Below are 15,096 nucleotides of genomic sequence, written 5' to 3'. Positions count from 1 at the left end.
GCAGAGTGATTCAAAGGTAGGTGTGTTTGTCAAACAGCTGGCAACAGCAAAGCACCTTGTCTACTGTTGCACGTGGCACCAAATATGCCCCCGAATTCTCTCAAGAGGACATCCGTCATCAAGGCCCCATCCCCACCTCCCCGACCCACAGAGGCTGAGCCTGGCCTCTTGCCATGATACTCCTGGCAGAGTGGACCCAGCTTCACAAACCCTGAAAGGTAGGAGTGACACTCACCAAGTCCAGATCCTCTTTGGGGACAGTCTCTACTTTAGCAATTTTACCCTGAAACTTCTTGGAGAGAAAAGCTGAAACTTCTCGCTCACAACCCTAAATCAGGATCAGAATGAAAGAACCTTCCATCAGTAAAATGATTCCCACCCTGCTGTTTCTCTAGAGGCCTCTTTATTTTCAGTTCTGATGCACTCCCCACCCTGAAAAAGGAGGCACAGTTCATCTGAACTGATTCTGTGAAGCACCGACTTACCTTTCTGGTTGCAATGTAGAAATATGGCTTGTAGGGCAACGCCACCTGTAAGAGTCACCAACCCATTCAGGAACAATGAGAAAGGAAAGGGGAGAATGGAGAAGACAGGCTGCTTATATCTGTGAGCAACCCAAACCCACCGACACCTTTGAACTTGACCTCTTGAGAGATGAGGCAACAGGGATTGATTCAGGGTCTGCACACACCACAGGGCAAGGGTTTAAGGGACAGGACACTGCCCATCTGTCAGTCTTTCCCAGCCAGTTCTGTCAGCACACCCTAAGTGGTAACTAATGTGCTCCTAGCATGTTCCCAATGGGCTCCTGACAGCTATACACCGGAAGCTTCCCAAGCTCTTCCTATAGCTGTAGAGCTACATGATCACTTGTCATTCTGGGCTCAGCTGAGCCTCATCACTGAGTGAGTTTTACCTCTTGGGGTTCAGGGACTTACCTTAAATCTACTTCCGTCATCTTGAATAAAGTAGTAATCCACTGCACTGATTAGGCGTTTATCTTCGTCTAAAACCTCAGTCTACAAGGGAGTTAGTCAATGTGGGCATTAGGTTACCCTCTACAAGGTGCCTTCCTCTGCTTTGAAAACAAACCTTTCCCCACCCCTGCATCAACACCATCAGCCCCATTCACAAAACCCCTATAACAGCTTCCAGGCAGGAATTTCTCACAGTTTGTCTTCATTCTTAAAAGCTATATTCTTATACATAATAGAGATACTGCCCCCCCCCCCCAGTCTTCTCAATGTCTTCTATGGCCCAACCTGTTAAAAAGTATAACTACAAACAAGCCCATCTCCACCTGTGCCACCACAGCGGGGTGTGGAGGAGCAGGGGGAGGAAAAGCCCAGGAGCTTACGGGGTGCATGTTGATGAGCCAGCCAGTCTTCTCCCCTGGTTCCTTGAGCCTCTCAAATCCGAACCTCGAATCCATCTTATCCGTCCACTGACTGCGCTCCAGGCGCTTGAGTGCGGAGACAGAGGAAGTGGGGCCATCATCCCTGAGTAAAAGAAGGGAAATTCAGTCCTCACTTCCCACGATGCTCTCCACCCCACAACCCTCAGATCGTCAGGGGAGGGAGTTTCAGCTGTGACACGATAGACGCATCCCTGAAAAAAACCTCACGGCAAGCAAAACAACTCATTGAAATAACGAGTCACGGGAAAAACATGAGTGGGGCAGGCAGGACGTTCAACAGCTGTTCATCTCTGTGAGCAAAACACTAATAACAATGACCACGGCTGGACACTACTACCTTCTGGGATATCAAAAGTGCAGGAAGCCTAGCACTGCACTCCTGGCCATTCATCCTAGAGACAGGCAAACTCAAAACTGTCAAAAACCTCTATGTGACCAGCAACTTTATTCACTTTGGCCAGAAAGTGGAAACGACCCAGACATGTGCAATCCGTGGAATACTACTCACCAATAAACCGGAACAGACTCAGTGGTACTTGCAACAACTAAGAGAGACCGCATGGGAATTAGGATGAGCGAAAAAACCCAACTCCCCTGCAAGTCACACGTTTTATGAATCCACTTATATGGAGTAGAGATGGTGAACGGTGAACGATGTGGACCCCCCCCCCCCGCCGTTTGGCCCTGGTTGTGAGCAGAGCTAACGCACACGTGCACAGGAGCTGGTGCTCTGGGGACGCAGGACGCCCTCCCCCGGGAGCCCGGAGGAGAGGGGTAAGGCATCTCCGCACTGAGGATCTACGGTGACCCCCAAATAAAGAGTCGTTTGTTTTTTGACTTTGCTTTTAAAGGGTTTGCTCCCTTGTCGGTGTGCTTCTTGGTGCAGAGGTCCTCACAGGGTCCGCTACGGCACTTCTGCCTGTCCCCGGAGACCCTGCCTGGGAGGGTCTCCGCCCCCGACCTCCGCCGCGCCGCCTGCCTCTGCCCGGTGCAGACTCCGTCAGGTCAGCAGATTCGGAAAGGCTTTCGTACGTTTTTCCAAAAGAAAGAGAGCTGCAAAGCTAGCGGCCCAGTACAGCGATTTTTTAAAAAGCAAGAACCGTGACACCGGGTTCTCTGGACCAGGAGGGCGCCCAACCCGCGGCGCGGCGCAGCCGGCTCCGGGACCGCCCCCTGCGCTCCGACGCGCCCCCACCCGCTGGGCCTGCGGAACGGGGACTCGCAGGCCTGGCCCGACTGTAAGGGGACTGCAGGGGACGGCGGCTGCCCAGGACTCGGCACCTCCCTGTCGCTGGGGCGGCTCCCGAGGAGACAGCGCTGGTTCCGCTCGGGGACCCGCGCGCCCCGCCCCGTCTTCACCGCAGCTCCAGCTGCGGGGAGTGGACAACCGCGGGGCCAGGGCAGACGAGAGCTCTGCACCCGCCGCCTCCTCAGCGTGAGCCCAGAGCCCCGCAGGGAGGAAGGGCCCGAGCTCGCCCGCGGCGCTTCTCACCGGCTGGCCTCGCCGTCCGCGCCCGGCTCCGCGTACCGCCGTCCGCTGTTCCTCAGCACCATCGCAAAGCCACTGCTGCCCCAGAGAAATTTGGCGCCCTCCCACCAATTCTCGCGAGAGACAAGAAGTGCCCTGCCGCCCAATCAGGAGACTCGTCCCGCCCCATCCCCCGAGCTCCAATCGCCGCCAGCGCCCGAGGGGGAGATGGCTCGTTAGGGACCCGGGGAAAAGTGTGCGGAGGCGCGCGCTGCGCACGTCCCGCTCTGTCCCCGGCGGCCCTGCGGGACGTAGCGGGACGGGAAATGTTTGGTTGTCCCCGCGCTAGCTCCTGGCGGACCTGGGGAGGGGTGGGTGTCCAGAGATCATGGCTCCGGCGGCGTCCAGGCTGTCTTATGAGGCCGGGCTCGCGTCGCTGCCTCGGCGGGCGCTCTCCCAGTACCTGCGCCTCCTGCGGCTCTACCCGGTGCTCACTAAGGCGGCCACCAGGTGGGCGCGGGCCGGGCGGGGCCGGGCGGACGCGGCCAGAGAACCTGCTCGGAGCCGCCTCGCTTAGGGGATTGAGTGCAGAAGGCTCCCGCCGGCCTAGAACAGACTTCTAGAGACCTGGAGCCCACCCGGGGCTCCGCACTGTCATTCGCAGGCGCTCCCGCTGAACACCCGAGTACAGGATAGGGGAGAGCCCAGAATCTGGGGGGGCTGGGGCACTCCTGCAGACGCGTCCCCGCGGCGACGGATCGGGGGCAGGGGTGGGGGTCTACGTCAGCCAGAGAGCTCTAAGGGCATGGGGATCAGATTTGTGTGGGCAAAGCGCCTCGGAGCCGCTAGGCAGCCCCGCCCTTTGACCTGCACCTCGACCCTGTTTATGAGACAGCTCCCTTCTCATTACTTCCAGCGAAGTGATTTTACAAACTTGTTCCCTTTTATTAGTTCAGCATTTTATAAACATGCACAACGTGGTTCCTGTGTGCCCAGCATCCTCAGTGTTTGTTTAGAAAGGTGGCTTAGGCGCCTACTGCCATGGAGCTGGCATTCTAGTGAAGAGCTAGACAAAAAGCAGGTAAATATATAACACAAGGAACTTAATTCAAGGAGGCGACATTTGAACAGAAGCTGAAGGGACGCAAATACTCTTTGGCAGCGGGTACAGCGTGTGCAAAGGTCTGGAGGGAGCGGCCAGCTGATGGAGTGGAAGTTGAACAGCGAGCAACGGGAAGGATGAGAAGTAGTATCCAGGAATCAGATCAAGGTCTTTATTGTCCACACTGAGACCTTTGATATTTTAGCTGAGAACTGCTCAAAGGGCAGCTATAGACCAAGCCTTGGAGCGACTGGGCCTGTTTCTGCCTTTACATTGAAATTTGTTACTGTGATAATTGCAGATTCACATGCAGTTATAAGTAATGCAGAGAGATCCCTTGTACACTTGCCCAGTTTCCTTCATCAGTAACATTTTGTAAAACAAATACAGTATCACAACCAGAACACTGAAGTGGGTACAGACCACAGATGGTACTCAGATGTCTTGCACTTGCCATGTGTGTGTGTGTGTGTGTGTGTGTGTGTGTTTTCAGTGCTCTTGTATGACGTGCAGGTTTTATCCACCAGTAGGGTCAAAACACTGAAAATTTTCATCATAAGTTTTCCTCCCACACATGGTGACCTTTGCAGAATTACAGTGTAATGTCACCACCGAGATACAGACCCTGAACTGACACTGTCCACGGAATGGAGATCCTGTTGTGCTCCCACGTGTGTGTGTGTGTGTGTGTGTGTGTGTGTCCTGCAGTCTCCTTTGACCCAGGGTCCTTGCACTGCTGCCTTATGACGATTTGTCCATGCATCTCCAGCAGGACCTCAGAACAGCCCTGCTGACTCCATGCGGGAACAGAGCCTGCGAGCTGCTGCTCCTGTTTTCTTACCACCTGTCTGTCCACAGTGGCATCTTATCAGCACTTGGGAATGTCCTGGCCCAGATGATTAAGAAGAGGAAAAAAGAAAACCGCTCTCAAAAGCTAGACGGCAATGGGCCTCTCACATATGCCATTTACGGGTGAGTTTCATAACGGGGCTGGCTTGCCCAGTGGCAGACTGAGCGCAGTAAAGCTAAGGTATCAAGTTTCTGGAGTAATCTAATTTGGAAAAATAATGTTTAAAAGCATTGAAGTAATCATGGGGAAAATCAGAGCAGCGGATGTTCACTTATTTTCTAGTTTTATATGGTTATTTTGAATTTCATGGGTGGCAGTGGTCTCTTCATTGGGCTGAGGGAACTAAGAGCAGATAACACACCTGAATCTAAGTCAGACTTCAACACCGAAAATGAAGACAGACTCAGACATGGCCAGTTAGCTATTTTCATAGCATGAACATCCAGAAAAATACATCTGAAAAACGCCCAGTTCCTGAACCATTTATTGAGCTGCAAAAGCCCAGAGATTCAGGAGCCTTACCAACTAAATTCACCTTGAGTTCTCTGGCCAATAGTAGTATCTGTATAGATGGATTATTTTGAAGTCTTTTGCAATAAGTGATTTTCTTCTCCAATTCAAAATTCACAAATATCATTCTTGTAAGTACTGTTAACTTTAGTCTATGGCCATACCATCCTGAACACGGCAGATCTCACCTGTAAGTACCATTAACTTTATTCACAGCTTTTTCCAAAATGTATTTAAAACTGTAATTTCCCAGCCCCCAGAGAGGGGGAGTGTGTCAGAATCCCTTCAGGGGTCTTACCCACCAGTTTTCCATCAAGAGGCTGCTGTCCTCTGGTAGGGTGGGAAGGACCACTGGGAACCAGTTGTTTGAAGAATTTCAGTGTCAGAAGTTGGAAGACGCCTGGGTGCCGGCCCATCTTTTTATTGCTGAATTTTATGGTGCGAGGTGTGTGTCTGGGTCCAGGTCTCCGTGTACTTTGCAGTGAAGGGCAGCAGTGCAGACAAGCTGGTGTACAGCCCCAGGGTTCTCCTGGCTAATTACCTGGGGGGCGTCTCCTTTTCTTTATCACCGAGCACCTGCTGAGCCAGGCCCTGCAGACACAGCAGTGAACAAGCAGACAGATCCTGTCCTGTGACAGTGTGACGGTTTTACCTTCTGGGGGTGAAGAGAGGGCACTCTGTAGTTAAACAAATCAGATCATGACAGGCAGTGACACACGCTATGAAGAAAACGAAGTGGGGCCTGGGATAGAGGGTGGTGGAGACAGCAGTGGGCTCGTTATGGAGAACAAGCAGGAAAGGACTCTCCCAGCAGACGGTGCTGAGGAGATGGACATGGGAAGATGGTGCAGATCCAAGGCAGGAAGGAGTCTGATCCATCAGAGGCAAAAAAAGAATGCTTGAAGTCCAGTCAAAACCAGCACACTTTGTAGAGGGACTGCAGCTCTGTGTGGTCAGGGCAGGCAGGGTTGGGACCTGGTGTTTGGGGGTGAGCCCAGGCCCCAGAAGGCGCTCCAGCTCACCCGCTGCGGGCCTCAGGTTCTTCTTCACAGGGCCACTGAGTCACTTCCTCTACCTCTTCATGGAGCACTGGATCCCTCCCGAGGTCCCCTGGGCAGGGGTCAAGAGGCTCCTCCTGGACCGCCTTATCTTTGCACCGGCCTTCCTGTTGTCGTTCTTCCTCATCATGAACTTCCTGGAGGTTGGTCTCCATTGCCCCGCTACCACAGTTCCTCCCTAGGCGAAGGGGCTCTTAACCTGGTGTCGGGGTGGAAGCCTGCGGGTCTGCGAACTTGTCACGACACTCGAATGAAGATCCCCGTTTTCCTTTGTGAACGTTGGGAAACAGAGCACAGCCGTGTGCGCAGGGCCCGTGGGTCCGCAGTGGAAATCACAGACCCGTCAGATGTCCCTGAATGTCACTTATGCTCCTCCGTCCTCGAACCTGCTGTTAGGTCTTGTCTCTGAGAGTGTTAATAGAGCACGTATTACTAGTTGATAAGGAAACTTTTCCGAGTACTTTGGTAGCTATATTCAGTGTAATCGTTTCCTCTGTAGCCCTGGATATCTTATACACTGCCAAACATGATTCTGAAAACTGGGTCCATGTGCTTTGCCGGACTGCCAAAGAGACCATGGCCCAGGAGTTTCAGACCCCAAGGGCGTAGCAGAAGCCTGAGCCACCTCAGTGCCTGGGCCTCCTAAGCGCTCTGAAGAAGCTGACTCAGCAGCACAGAGGTGCGGTCCTGGGCCCCACGTGGGAGGTCTGCGCTCCCCGGCCTTGTGCCAGGCTCCGCCCACTTCGCTGGCGCCTCCACCCCCGCCTCCTGCTCTCTGTCCAAGGTGTGTCATGCTCTGCCTTGAAATTTGTTCCAGGCACAGAGCGGCAAGTCTTCTCATGCAGATTGTATTTTGGAACAGTATCTCAAGTTTTTGTTACTGAGAATCCCCCTTGTTGTGTCAAGTGGCCCAGGGGAAAGGTGGAAAGATGTGTAGATGTCACTGTGATTGCTAGTAAGTCCCCGAGAGTAAAAAGTCCTTAGGAGGTCTGAGCCGAGGCAGCAACGGGTGCCCACGTTGGAGGCGAGGGCTCCACGGCTCTTTCTGTTTATTTCCTTCTAAATCTCAGGGAAAGATATTTTCGTGAGAAAGCAGAAATCCTGGGCCTGTGTCAGGTGTTACCAAAGTGCATAAAGTGCCCTGCACATAAATGACACTTGGTGGGACACGCTAGATGACTCTCACACTCCAGCCACGGCAGCTGGCACTGTTCTGGTCACAGACACCATGGGACAGCATCCTACCTGATGCCTGTCCCTTGTATGAGGAGGCCTCCTGTTTGGTTAGTTCCTGGAACTGTCTGAAAAGGCCACCCTCCGTCCTCCCTGCAGTGATGCAGAACAGCACCCACTGACACTCCCTGAGCACCTGCCTGGTCCCAGGCTCTGCCTCCGGCGCATCCTGCCGCTGGGGCGGCCGCGGCCCACAGGGTGCACAGCTGGCCTCCTGGGTCCCTGTGACTTGAGTCCTGAGTCAGAATCAGACCCAGCCTCTGTGACTCCTATGCTCTTAACCCTCACAGCTTTTCCCTCTGCGAGGGGAACACTCCTGGCAGCTGTGATTGTAGTTTCCTTGTAAATAACTTGCAATCTGATGGGTGAAAAATAGTTTACCTTACACCTGCTTATGAAGTAGAAGGCCTTCCTTACGCTCATCTGTGTTCCGTGAGCCTCGCTTGTTTTCTGTCAGCGTGCTTGCTTTCTCCTACTGCTTTGTATGTTTGTGTGTGTTAAGGACATCGATCCTGTGCCAAATACGAGCTGCAGACATTTCCCCCATTTTTTAGGTGTCTGCCTTTCAACTTAATACAGTTAACATTTTTGAGTTACAAGTGAAGTTTTTTATAGTGTCTTTCTTTCCCCATAGAGTTTTATATATATTTTAAAACTCATGTCCACTCCACCACTTTTTAAAAAAAGATTTTATTTATTTTTAGAGAGAGGGGAAGGGAAGGAGAAAGAGAAACATCCGTGTGCGGTTGCCTCTGTGCGCCCCCCACTGGGGACCCGGCCTGCAACCCAGACATGTGCCCTGACTGGGAATCGAACCTGCAATCCTTTGTTTCACAGGTCAGCGCTCAATCCACTGAGCCACACCAGCCATGGCCCCATATAGGAGTTTTAAAAATCCAGGTGTTCAGATCTGTCATTGTTTCCTTTGTGGGCTTCCTTAGAGGAAGATATGGGAAATATTCTACTCTTATGACTTTGTACATTTTGATAAAGAAAAAGGAAATATGCTGTACTTGACTATTCTAATGGTTTTATTTTTATGTACTGTGGGATAAATGCTTCTGTCTTGGTGTTTTCCACTTAAATAGCAAATTGTCTCATTACTAGTTATTTAACAATTCCTGGTGTTTTGAAACATCACATTCCTGTGTGTTTAGGGCATTACTCTGTTCTTTTGATGGACTCTATTCCTTTCCACTGTCTTTTTTTCTTTTTGGCTGTTGCTAGATGACTCATCACCATATTTTATGCCATTTTAAATCTGTGGTAACCTAGGCCTTCTCAAAGTGGCTATTATGCACCTATCCTTCCAGAAGATATTTAGGATCAACTTATTGGGGTACATTAAAAAAAACTGACAAGTTTTGGTAGGGAATGTGTCGACTTTGGAGATTATTTTCTAAAGAACAGACCGCGGAGCCCTGAGGAGCAGGTGCTGGGCGCCCAGCGCCACGGGACAGCCATCGGGGCGTGGACTGACGTCCCTCCTGGGAGGGTGGGCGTCCAGTTGCCTCGCTCCTGACACGCACGTGTGCTGTCTGCCGCTAAATGGAGCAAAGTCTACACTTTAAAAAGCCCTCCGTGTTAGGGTGTGAGGCCCCCCAGACCCTGGTGCCCCGGCCTTAGCCCGAGGGCAGTGGGGCTTGCTCACCGCCTGCGTTTCCCTCCTTCCCAGGGCGGAGACCCGGCCGCGGGCGCCGCCAAGGTGAGGAGCGCCTTCTGGCCGGCGCTGCAGACCAACTGGCGCATCTGGACCCCGGTGCAGTTCATCAACATCAACTACGTCCCGTTGCAGGTGAGGGTGCCCGTACGCGCGCGCGGCCGCGGGCATTCGCTCTCCTTCAGCCTTTTTGTTGCCCCTCGCAACCACCTGTGTTTTCTCTCGGCGTCACTCAGGTTCCTGACTCTACCCGGAACCCTTAAGATCCGGATTTGGGGGCAAAGCCCGTGGCGGGTGCCCACCTGCGTGCACTCATCACGCAAACGTTTATTGAAAGCCCGGGTCCGGGCAGCGCTCGAGTTTCCCTGAGGCGGGGCCTCACCGCAGTGACGTCAGAATCACCCCTGGTGGGCGCGGTACCGCACAAACTCGAACGCCTGCCGGTGTGGCCCCACCTCCCCACCGCGGGTGCTTGCCAAGTGCAGCCGGTGGTCAGTGGCTCCCAAGGCCACACTGGGGGTGAGCATCTGCTAGGACGGCCCAGCCAGGTTGATTACAGCCGCACAGCAACCGACCGTGGTCCTAGGAATCCACTGCAGACTTTCTACGCGCGCGCGCGCCCCGCCCATCTAGCTGGTCACACCTGGCGAGCTCTCGCTTACCGACAAAATGTACCAACACCGAGGCCATGGTTCTGCTCAGGAATGCCCATCAGAGACTCAGCATCTGGGGTTTTTATTGGGGGCCGGTCAGGCGGGAAGCTCTGCAGACCACGAGGCCAGGCTCCAGAGGAGGCAGGCGGTCAGCATAAGCCACCCTGCTTTTGCAAGCAGAGTAGGCACTGGGGGCCATTCTTATTAGCTGGGCAAAGGTGGGGCCCCTCCTGAAATCCCAGTTCCCAGGACAGCAGCCTCGGGCCAGTGTGCTGCCGCTCTTCTGCAGCCGTTTGCTTAGCCTACTTGAAGTGCCTGGGGAAGCCCAGTTTCCATCCGCTTTAGAGAGGAGAGTAGGGCAGATCCCTCTTGGGAAAGAGCTACACTGAAAGGATGGGAGGCGGTGGGAGGAACAGGCTCGGCCACGCCCACCCCCAGGAATTCAGTAGCAGAAACCCCAGGGGAGGCTGCAGGAGAGACAACCACAGCAGATGCTACACTGGAATGAAAGGTGGTTCACTTCCCTGGGCTTCAACAATGACCCTTACAGGTGACCTTCCCAGGAGCAACTTTAGGGCCCCCCCCCCCCGGGGGGGCTGAAGCCAGACTGCTGTGAATTGAGGAGGGGGGGGTGAAACAGTGGCTGTGATAGGTGGGAGAGGGTGGGGAGGAGGCTGTGAAGCTAGAAGCTAGTGTCTTACAGAGATGTGCACAGGCTGCCCCTAATGGGAAGGGAGGGACCGGGTATCCGCACAGAGGCACTTTATGACCAGAGATGAGAGGGGGTGACAGTTGCTGGGGACCTCTCTCCACGCCTTTTTTCTTCTGGGAGGGCAGAGGGCGGGTTGGGGCCAGAATGGGAGGGTAAAGGCATAAACCTGAGAATGGGAGGGAGTGCGTTGGCCGCGGGAGCCCGGGAGGGTGAGGACCACCACGTGCACAGGCCTTGGGGCTTGGGGAGGAGAGAGGTAGTGGGAGTCAAGGTCTTTCCGAGGGTGCAACCAGGGGATAGGAGGTAATGAAACGAGGCCTTGGCCATGGGGTGTGAGGTGTACGGAGAAGGTACGGACGTGGAAGACAGGGTGGCCGGGCTCATGGAAGGATCTACGGTCACCAAAGGACAGGCTAGAAAGTCAAATCTTTGCAAGTAGTAGGGACAGAAAGCTGTGTGGCTGGGGTTTCCATTCTAGGTGGATGCAGATGGATGTTTAAGGGGCAGTGGGTTGTTCAACAAATGTTTATTGAGCACCTGCTCTATGGCCCACTGCTGTACCTGGGGAACAGCGATTAAAGAGAGAGCAGACTGCTGCTTCCACGGAGCTCATGTGCCAGGCAGACTCCCTGACTAGAGGTGATTTCAGGTGGGGGTCTGCCCAGAAGACCACTGTGGCAGGCAGTGGGACTGTGACAGCTCAGGGTGAAGAGCAGGGCATGCAGGGGATCAGAGGGGACAGTCTTGAGGTGACAGAGGCTGAGCCAGGACCTGAAGCTGAAGTGCTCGTGAGGGTAAGGGACAGGTACAGTGAGATTTCCTTGCTGGCTTGTGAGCCTCATGAGGCAGGAGCTCTGTGTCCTCTTCCTCTCCCTCCGCACAGTGCTCGGCACAGAGGAGAAGCCAGCAGACACAGCAGCAAGTGGCTGGACCCACCAGCGAGTGGGCTCCACTCCAGGGGACTGGTGTCTAGTAAGTGTCGTCAGGGCCTTGCACTTACTCGGGCCTGTGTTCTCTCTGGCAGTTCCGGGTACTTTTCGCCAACCTGGTGGCGGTGTTCTGGTATGCCTACCTGGCCTCCCTGGGGAAGTGAGGACGGCCGGAGAGGGTGTCCGTGCACTGCTGAGCTGAGTGTGGGCAGCGCTCGCCTGCCCGGGGTGAGTGCAGAAACAGCCTGGTCACAACATGCCTGACGCCAGATCCTGTGATTCAACGTGCCTTAAAGTGATGGAGAATCAGCATCTCTTAATGTTAGAATCTTGTGCTTTAAAAAGGCAGTAGCTGAATTCAGGTGGTGCTGCCTAGAAACTTAAAACACAGTCATGATGATTTCACGAGCCATCTTGGACTAAATTAGATCATAATAAATTCTAGTGTAGCTTTTTCTGTGGCGATTTTAATTTCTCACAGTGATTGTTGTGGCTTTGGAACAAATGCATGGTCTGAGGGCTGCCCTCATGTCTTTTTTACTTTCGAGAGAAATCATGGTAAAATATACAATACTACTGTGTAGGGAACCGATTCACATGGTGTGGAAATGTAGCTCAGCCCTCATGTGGAAAACCAGTGGGGTGCAAGTCAGCACACAGGACCACCCCCAGGGACAGGTTTTCCCATGGGGAGTCAGGCCTGCATTGTACCTAGGCTGCTATGAGACTTTCTTTTGCTAAAACTCCCTCACCCTGAATTGAGGCACCAAGTGCTTACTGCAGCTTCCTAGAATCTGAGCTAAACCTCCCAAGTAAGGAGTGTGACTGGTTCAACCACTTTTCTCCTTGGTCTGCAGCATCCTTCTCTGTGAAGTAATTAGCAGCATTCTTTCCTTTGTTATCTGTAAAAGGTAGTCCCCTGCAGTGAACCTGTGCATGGTAAATGAGGACCACCCCCCATGCCATGTACCCAGAGAAGCAATGAAAGCCTGTCCAGGCAGGGACTGAGCTCTCTGGCCCTCTCATCCTCTCTCAGAGAGTGGCCATGCCGCCCCTTTTTCTCCATAGGACTTCTGTAGTCCGTATTTGTTCACGAGCAGCCACAACACACATGGACCCTGCCGGCCAGGATCTGCCACACTACTGCTTAGCTACCAGGCACCAGAGGAAAAGGCCCTTCTAAACCAAGACTTTCCTGGAGGTTCTGAGAGGCTGTGTGAGAATCGGCTGACCTGCAGCCGATTTCCTGTTGCTTGGTGACAATAACCCTCCCACCCTGTTATCACTCAGAACCTTCTTTCTTGACCGGACCCCACCCTGGTATCATGGATACAACATCCCTTGGCAACCTGCCTGGGCTGCTGTGGCTCAGTGGTTTGAGCTGCAGCTTACAAACCAAAGGGTTCGCCACTTGGACTCCCAGTCAGGGCGTGTGCCTGGGTTGTGGGCCGGGTGCGCACAAGGCAACCACCCATCAATGTTTCTCTTCCTCTTTCTCCCCCTCTCTCTAAAAGTAAGTAAAATCTTTCAAAAAATCCCTTGGGAAGCTTGAAATTTACTTCTGTCCCATGTGCTGTTTCTATTTAATCAGAGCTTGTTTTTCCTTGTTTAGGTCTTTGTCTTTCTCAGTCAGGATTTCCTCAGATGTGTTATCTTTGTGCATCAGTGTTTGAGTCAAAGCCACTCAAGAAGTCTTTGGGAACTCAGTGTGAATGGGCTGCACTTGTCAAATGTCACTGTTTGTGGGCTGGCCCACTTTGGCTGGGAATCACTAGTTCTCAGTAACTGAGGTCTCTTCTCTTGGGCTGGTCAGTTTCCCCAGAGAGGAAGCCTTTCATTTCTTACCTGGGGGAAGGATGGTGTTTGTAGTGGAGCAGGGAATAAGCCTAGTGGCCAACTAACTGCAGGAAAGGGATGAGACGTCCTATTAGTACATAGTCTTCGGATAATGTCACAGTTATTACTGCATACCAGTCTCAGCTGCCTGGTGTCTCACACCCAGTCCTTCTGGTTCAAATCCTCTGGGATGAAATTTCTCTAGTTTTCTGCCATAAAGGAGGTACAGCACTCACCTGAATGCATAGGTGATGGAGGGGAGGTAGAGGTAGCCCTCGTTTATAGCCCCATCCACCATCCTTCGGGTTCCTGCAGTAGGGGGAGGGGGAGATAATTCCTGTACCTCCCTGAACTTTCTGGACTCACTCATGAGCTTGCTTCCTGGGTTCCGTGAGTACAGGCAACTGGTGATTTATCTTCCCAGGTCAACTGGCTTGATTTCCAGCTTCCAAAATTTTGTCAACTGATTTATTCTTTTTTGTGGACTCAGATACGTCTTTGTGTATTTATCTTTTTCTTTTTAAATCTTTTTACCTTTGGTTTAGTGAGCAACCTTCTAGGAGGAGACATAAATGTATGCGTTCAAGACACCACATTTAAAGTAAGATCTGGGTAGTTCGTGGTTCCAAAATCCAAAGTGTTTTTTTAAAAACATGTGCCTGGACATGTGCCATGACTGGGAATGGAACAGGCGACCACAGGCCAGCGCTCAATCCACCGAGCCACACCAAACAGGGCCAAAGTGTTTTTAAATATATAAACCAGAGCACATCACTTCCCAACTTAAAAACCTACATAGGTGGGTGACCCAGTAAGTCCACTTCTAGGTGTGCCCGCAAAAAAACTGAAATCGGGGACTCGAAGAGATCTGCCCGCCCACGTTCACAGCAGCATCGCCACAACTGGCAGGAGGTGGAAAGCCCAAGTGTCCATGGAAGCCTGCATGGGTAAGAAGTGATCTACCACACAGTGGAATTTATTGAGTCTTATAATGTAAGGGAATTCTGACTCCTGCTCTAACGTGGATAAATCTTGAGGACGTTACGTTCAGTGAAATAAGCTTGTCCCCAGTAGAATAAATACTCTCTGATTTCACTTACACGCGGTGCCTAGTCACTGCGAGGAGACTGAGAGGAGACTTGCAGGGAGTGTTGCACGTGGCAGCGTCAGTTGGGAAGACCAGAGTCGTGGGGACATAGGAAGGTGACGACCGCACGGTGCGAACGGGCTTAATGCCTCTGAGCCGCGCGCTTGTACGTGGGGTTAAGACTGTAACCTCATGTGTCCATTTTACTGCAGTACGATCAAAACTAGACCTGCGGAGGTGTCACAGTTCACTAAACTGAATTCTAATTTCTTATCTCCGAGGCCGCCTCTGCCACCCTCCCCTCGGGCTCCCGCGGCGTGGTCAGCCCAGTTCCGTGGTGTCCCGGGTGCTGGGCGAGCTCAGGGCTCCCGTCGCGCCCCTCAGGTGGCACCGCGTGAACACTCGCGCTCCAAGGCACCAGTGATATGCACTCGCACCTTGCGCAGAAACCGGGGGAAAGGCTCACGGGACCACCACATACCGACTTGCCGCGTCTGGTTCCGGAAGTTAGCAGTCCTCTACGCCCCAGGAGGCGGGACTTCCGCCCCACCGGAAGCGGACGTCCGCCGCAGCGTGTAGCC

General features: G+C 53.0%; 2 protein-coding genes across 3 annotated transcripts in view; one reads left to right on the top strand and one right to left on the bottom strand.

The window, feature by feature from the left end:
• The window catches only part of POLE (DNA polymerase epsilon, catalytic subunit), a 40,008-nt gene extending 37,017 nt beyond the window's left edge, over positions 1 to 2,991 (bottom strand). For both annotated transcript variants that reach the window (XM_037161062.2, XM_053669691.1), the window contains exons 1-5: positions 2,910 to 2,991; positions 1,358 to 1,499; positions 939 to 1,019; positions 486 to 530; positions 236 to 328 (exon numbers count right to left, since the gene is read on the bottom strand). In XM_037161062.2, coding sequence (XP_037016957.2) covers positions 236 to 328; positions 486 to 530; positions 939 to 1,019; positions 1,358 to 1,499; positions 2,910 to 2,971 — 423 coding nt within the window. In that variant the 5' untranslated portion in view covers positions 2,972 to 2,991. The remainder of the gene's footprint in view (positions 1 to 235; positions 329 to 485; positions 531 to 938; positions 1,020 to 1,357; positions 1,500 to 2,909) is intronic.
• A 241-nt stretch (positions 2,992 to 3,232) lies between these two features.
• Positions 3,233 to 12,063, top strand: PXMP2 (peroxisomal membrane protein 2). Its single transcript, XM_037161084.2, has 5 exons — positions 3,233 to 3,395; positions 4,846 to 4,959; positions 6,386 to 6,548; positions 9,314 to 9,433; positions 11,688 to 12,063. Exons 1-5 carry the CDS (start codon positions 3,274 to 3,276, stop codon positions 11,754 to 11,756), a joined length of 588 nt encoding a protein of 195 aa, XP_037016979.1. The 5' UTR covers positions 3,233 to 3,273; the 3' UTR covers positions 11,757 to 12,063.
• The last annotated feature ends 3,033 nt before the right edge of the window (positions 12,064 to 15,096 follow it).

Source organism: Artibeus jamaicensis, unplaced genomic scaffold (assembly GCF_021234435.1).
Source record: "Artibeus jamaicensis isolate MK-2021 breed Jamaican fruit bat unplaced genomic scaffold, CSHL_Jam_final contig_525, whole genome shotgun sequence".
NCBI classification, from domain to species: domain Eukaryota; kingdom Metazoa; phylum Chordata; class Mammalia; order Chiroptera; family Phyllostomidae; genus Artibeus; species Artibeus jamaicensis.
This window is presented reverse-complemented; position numbering and strand designations above follow the sequence as displayed.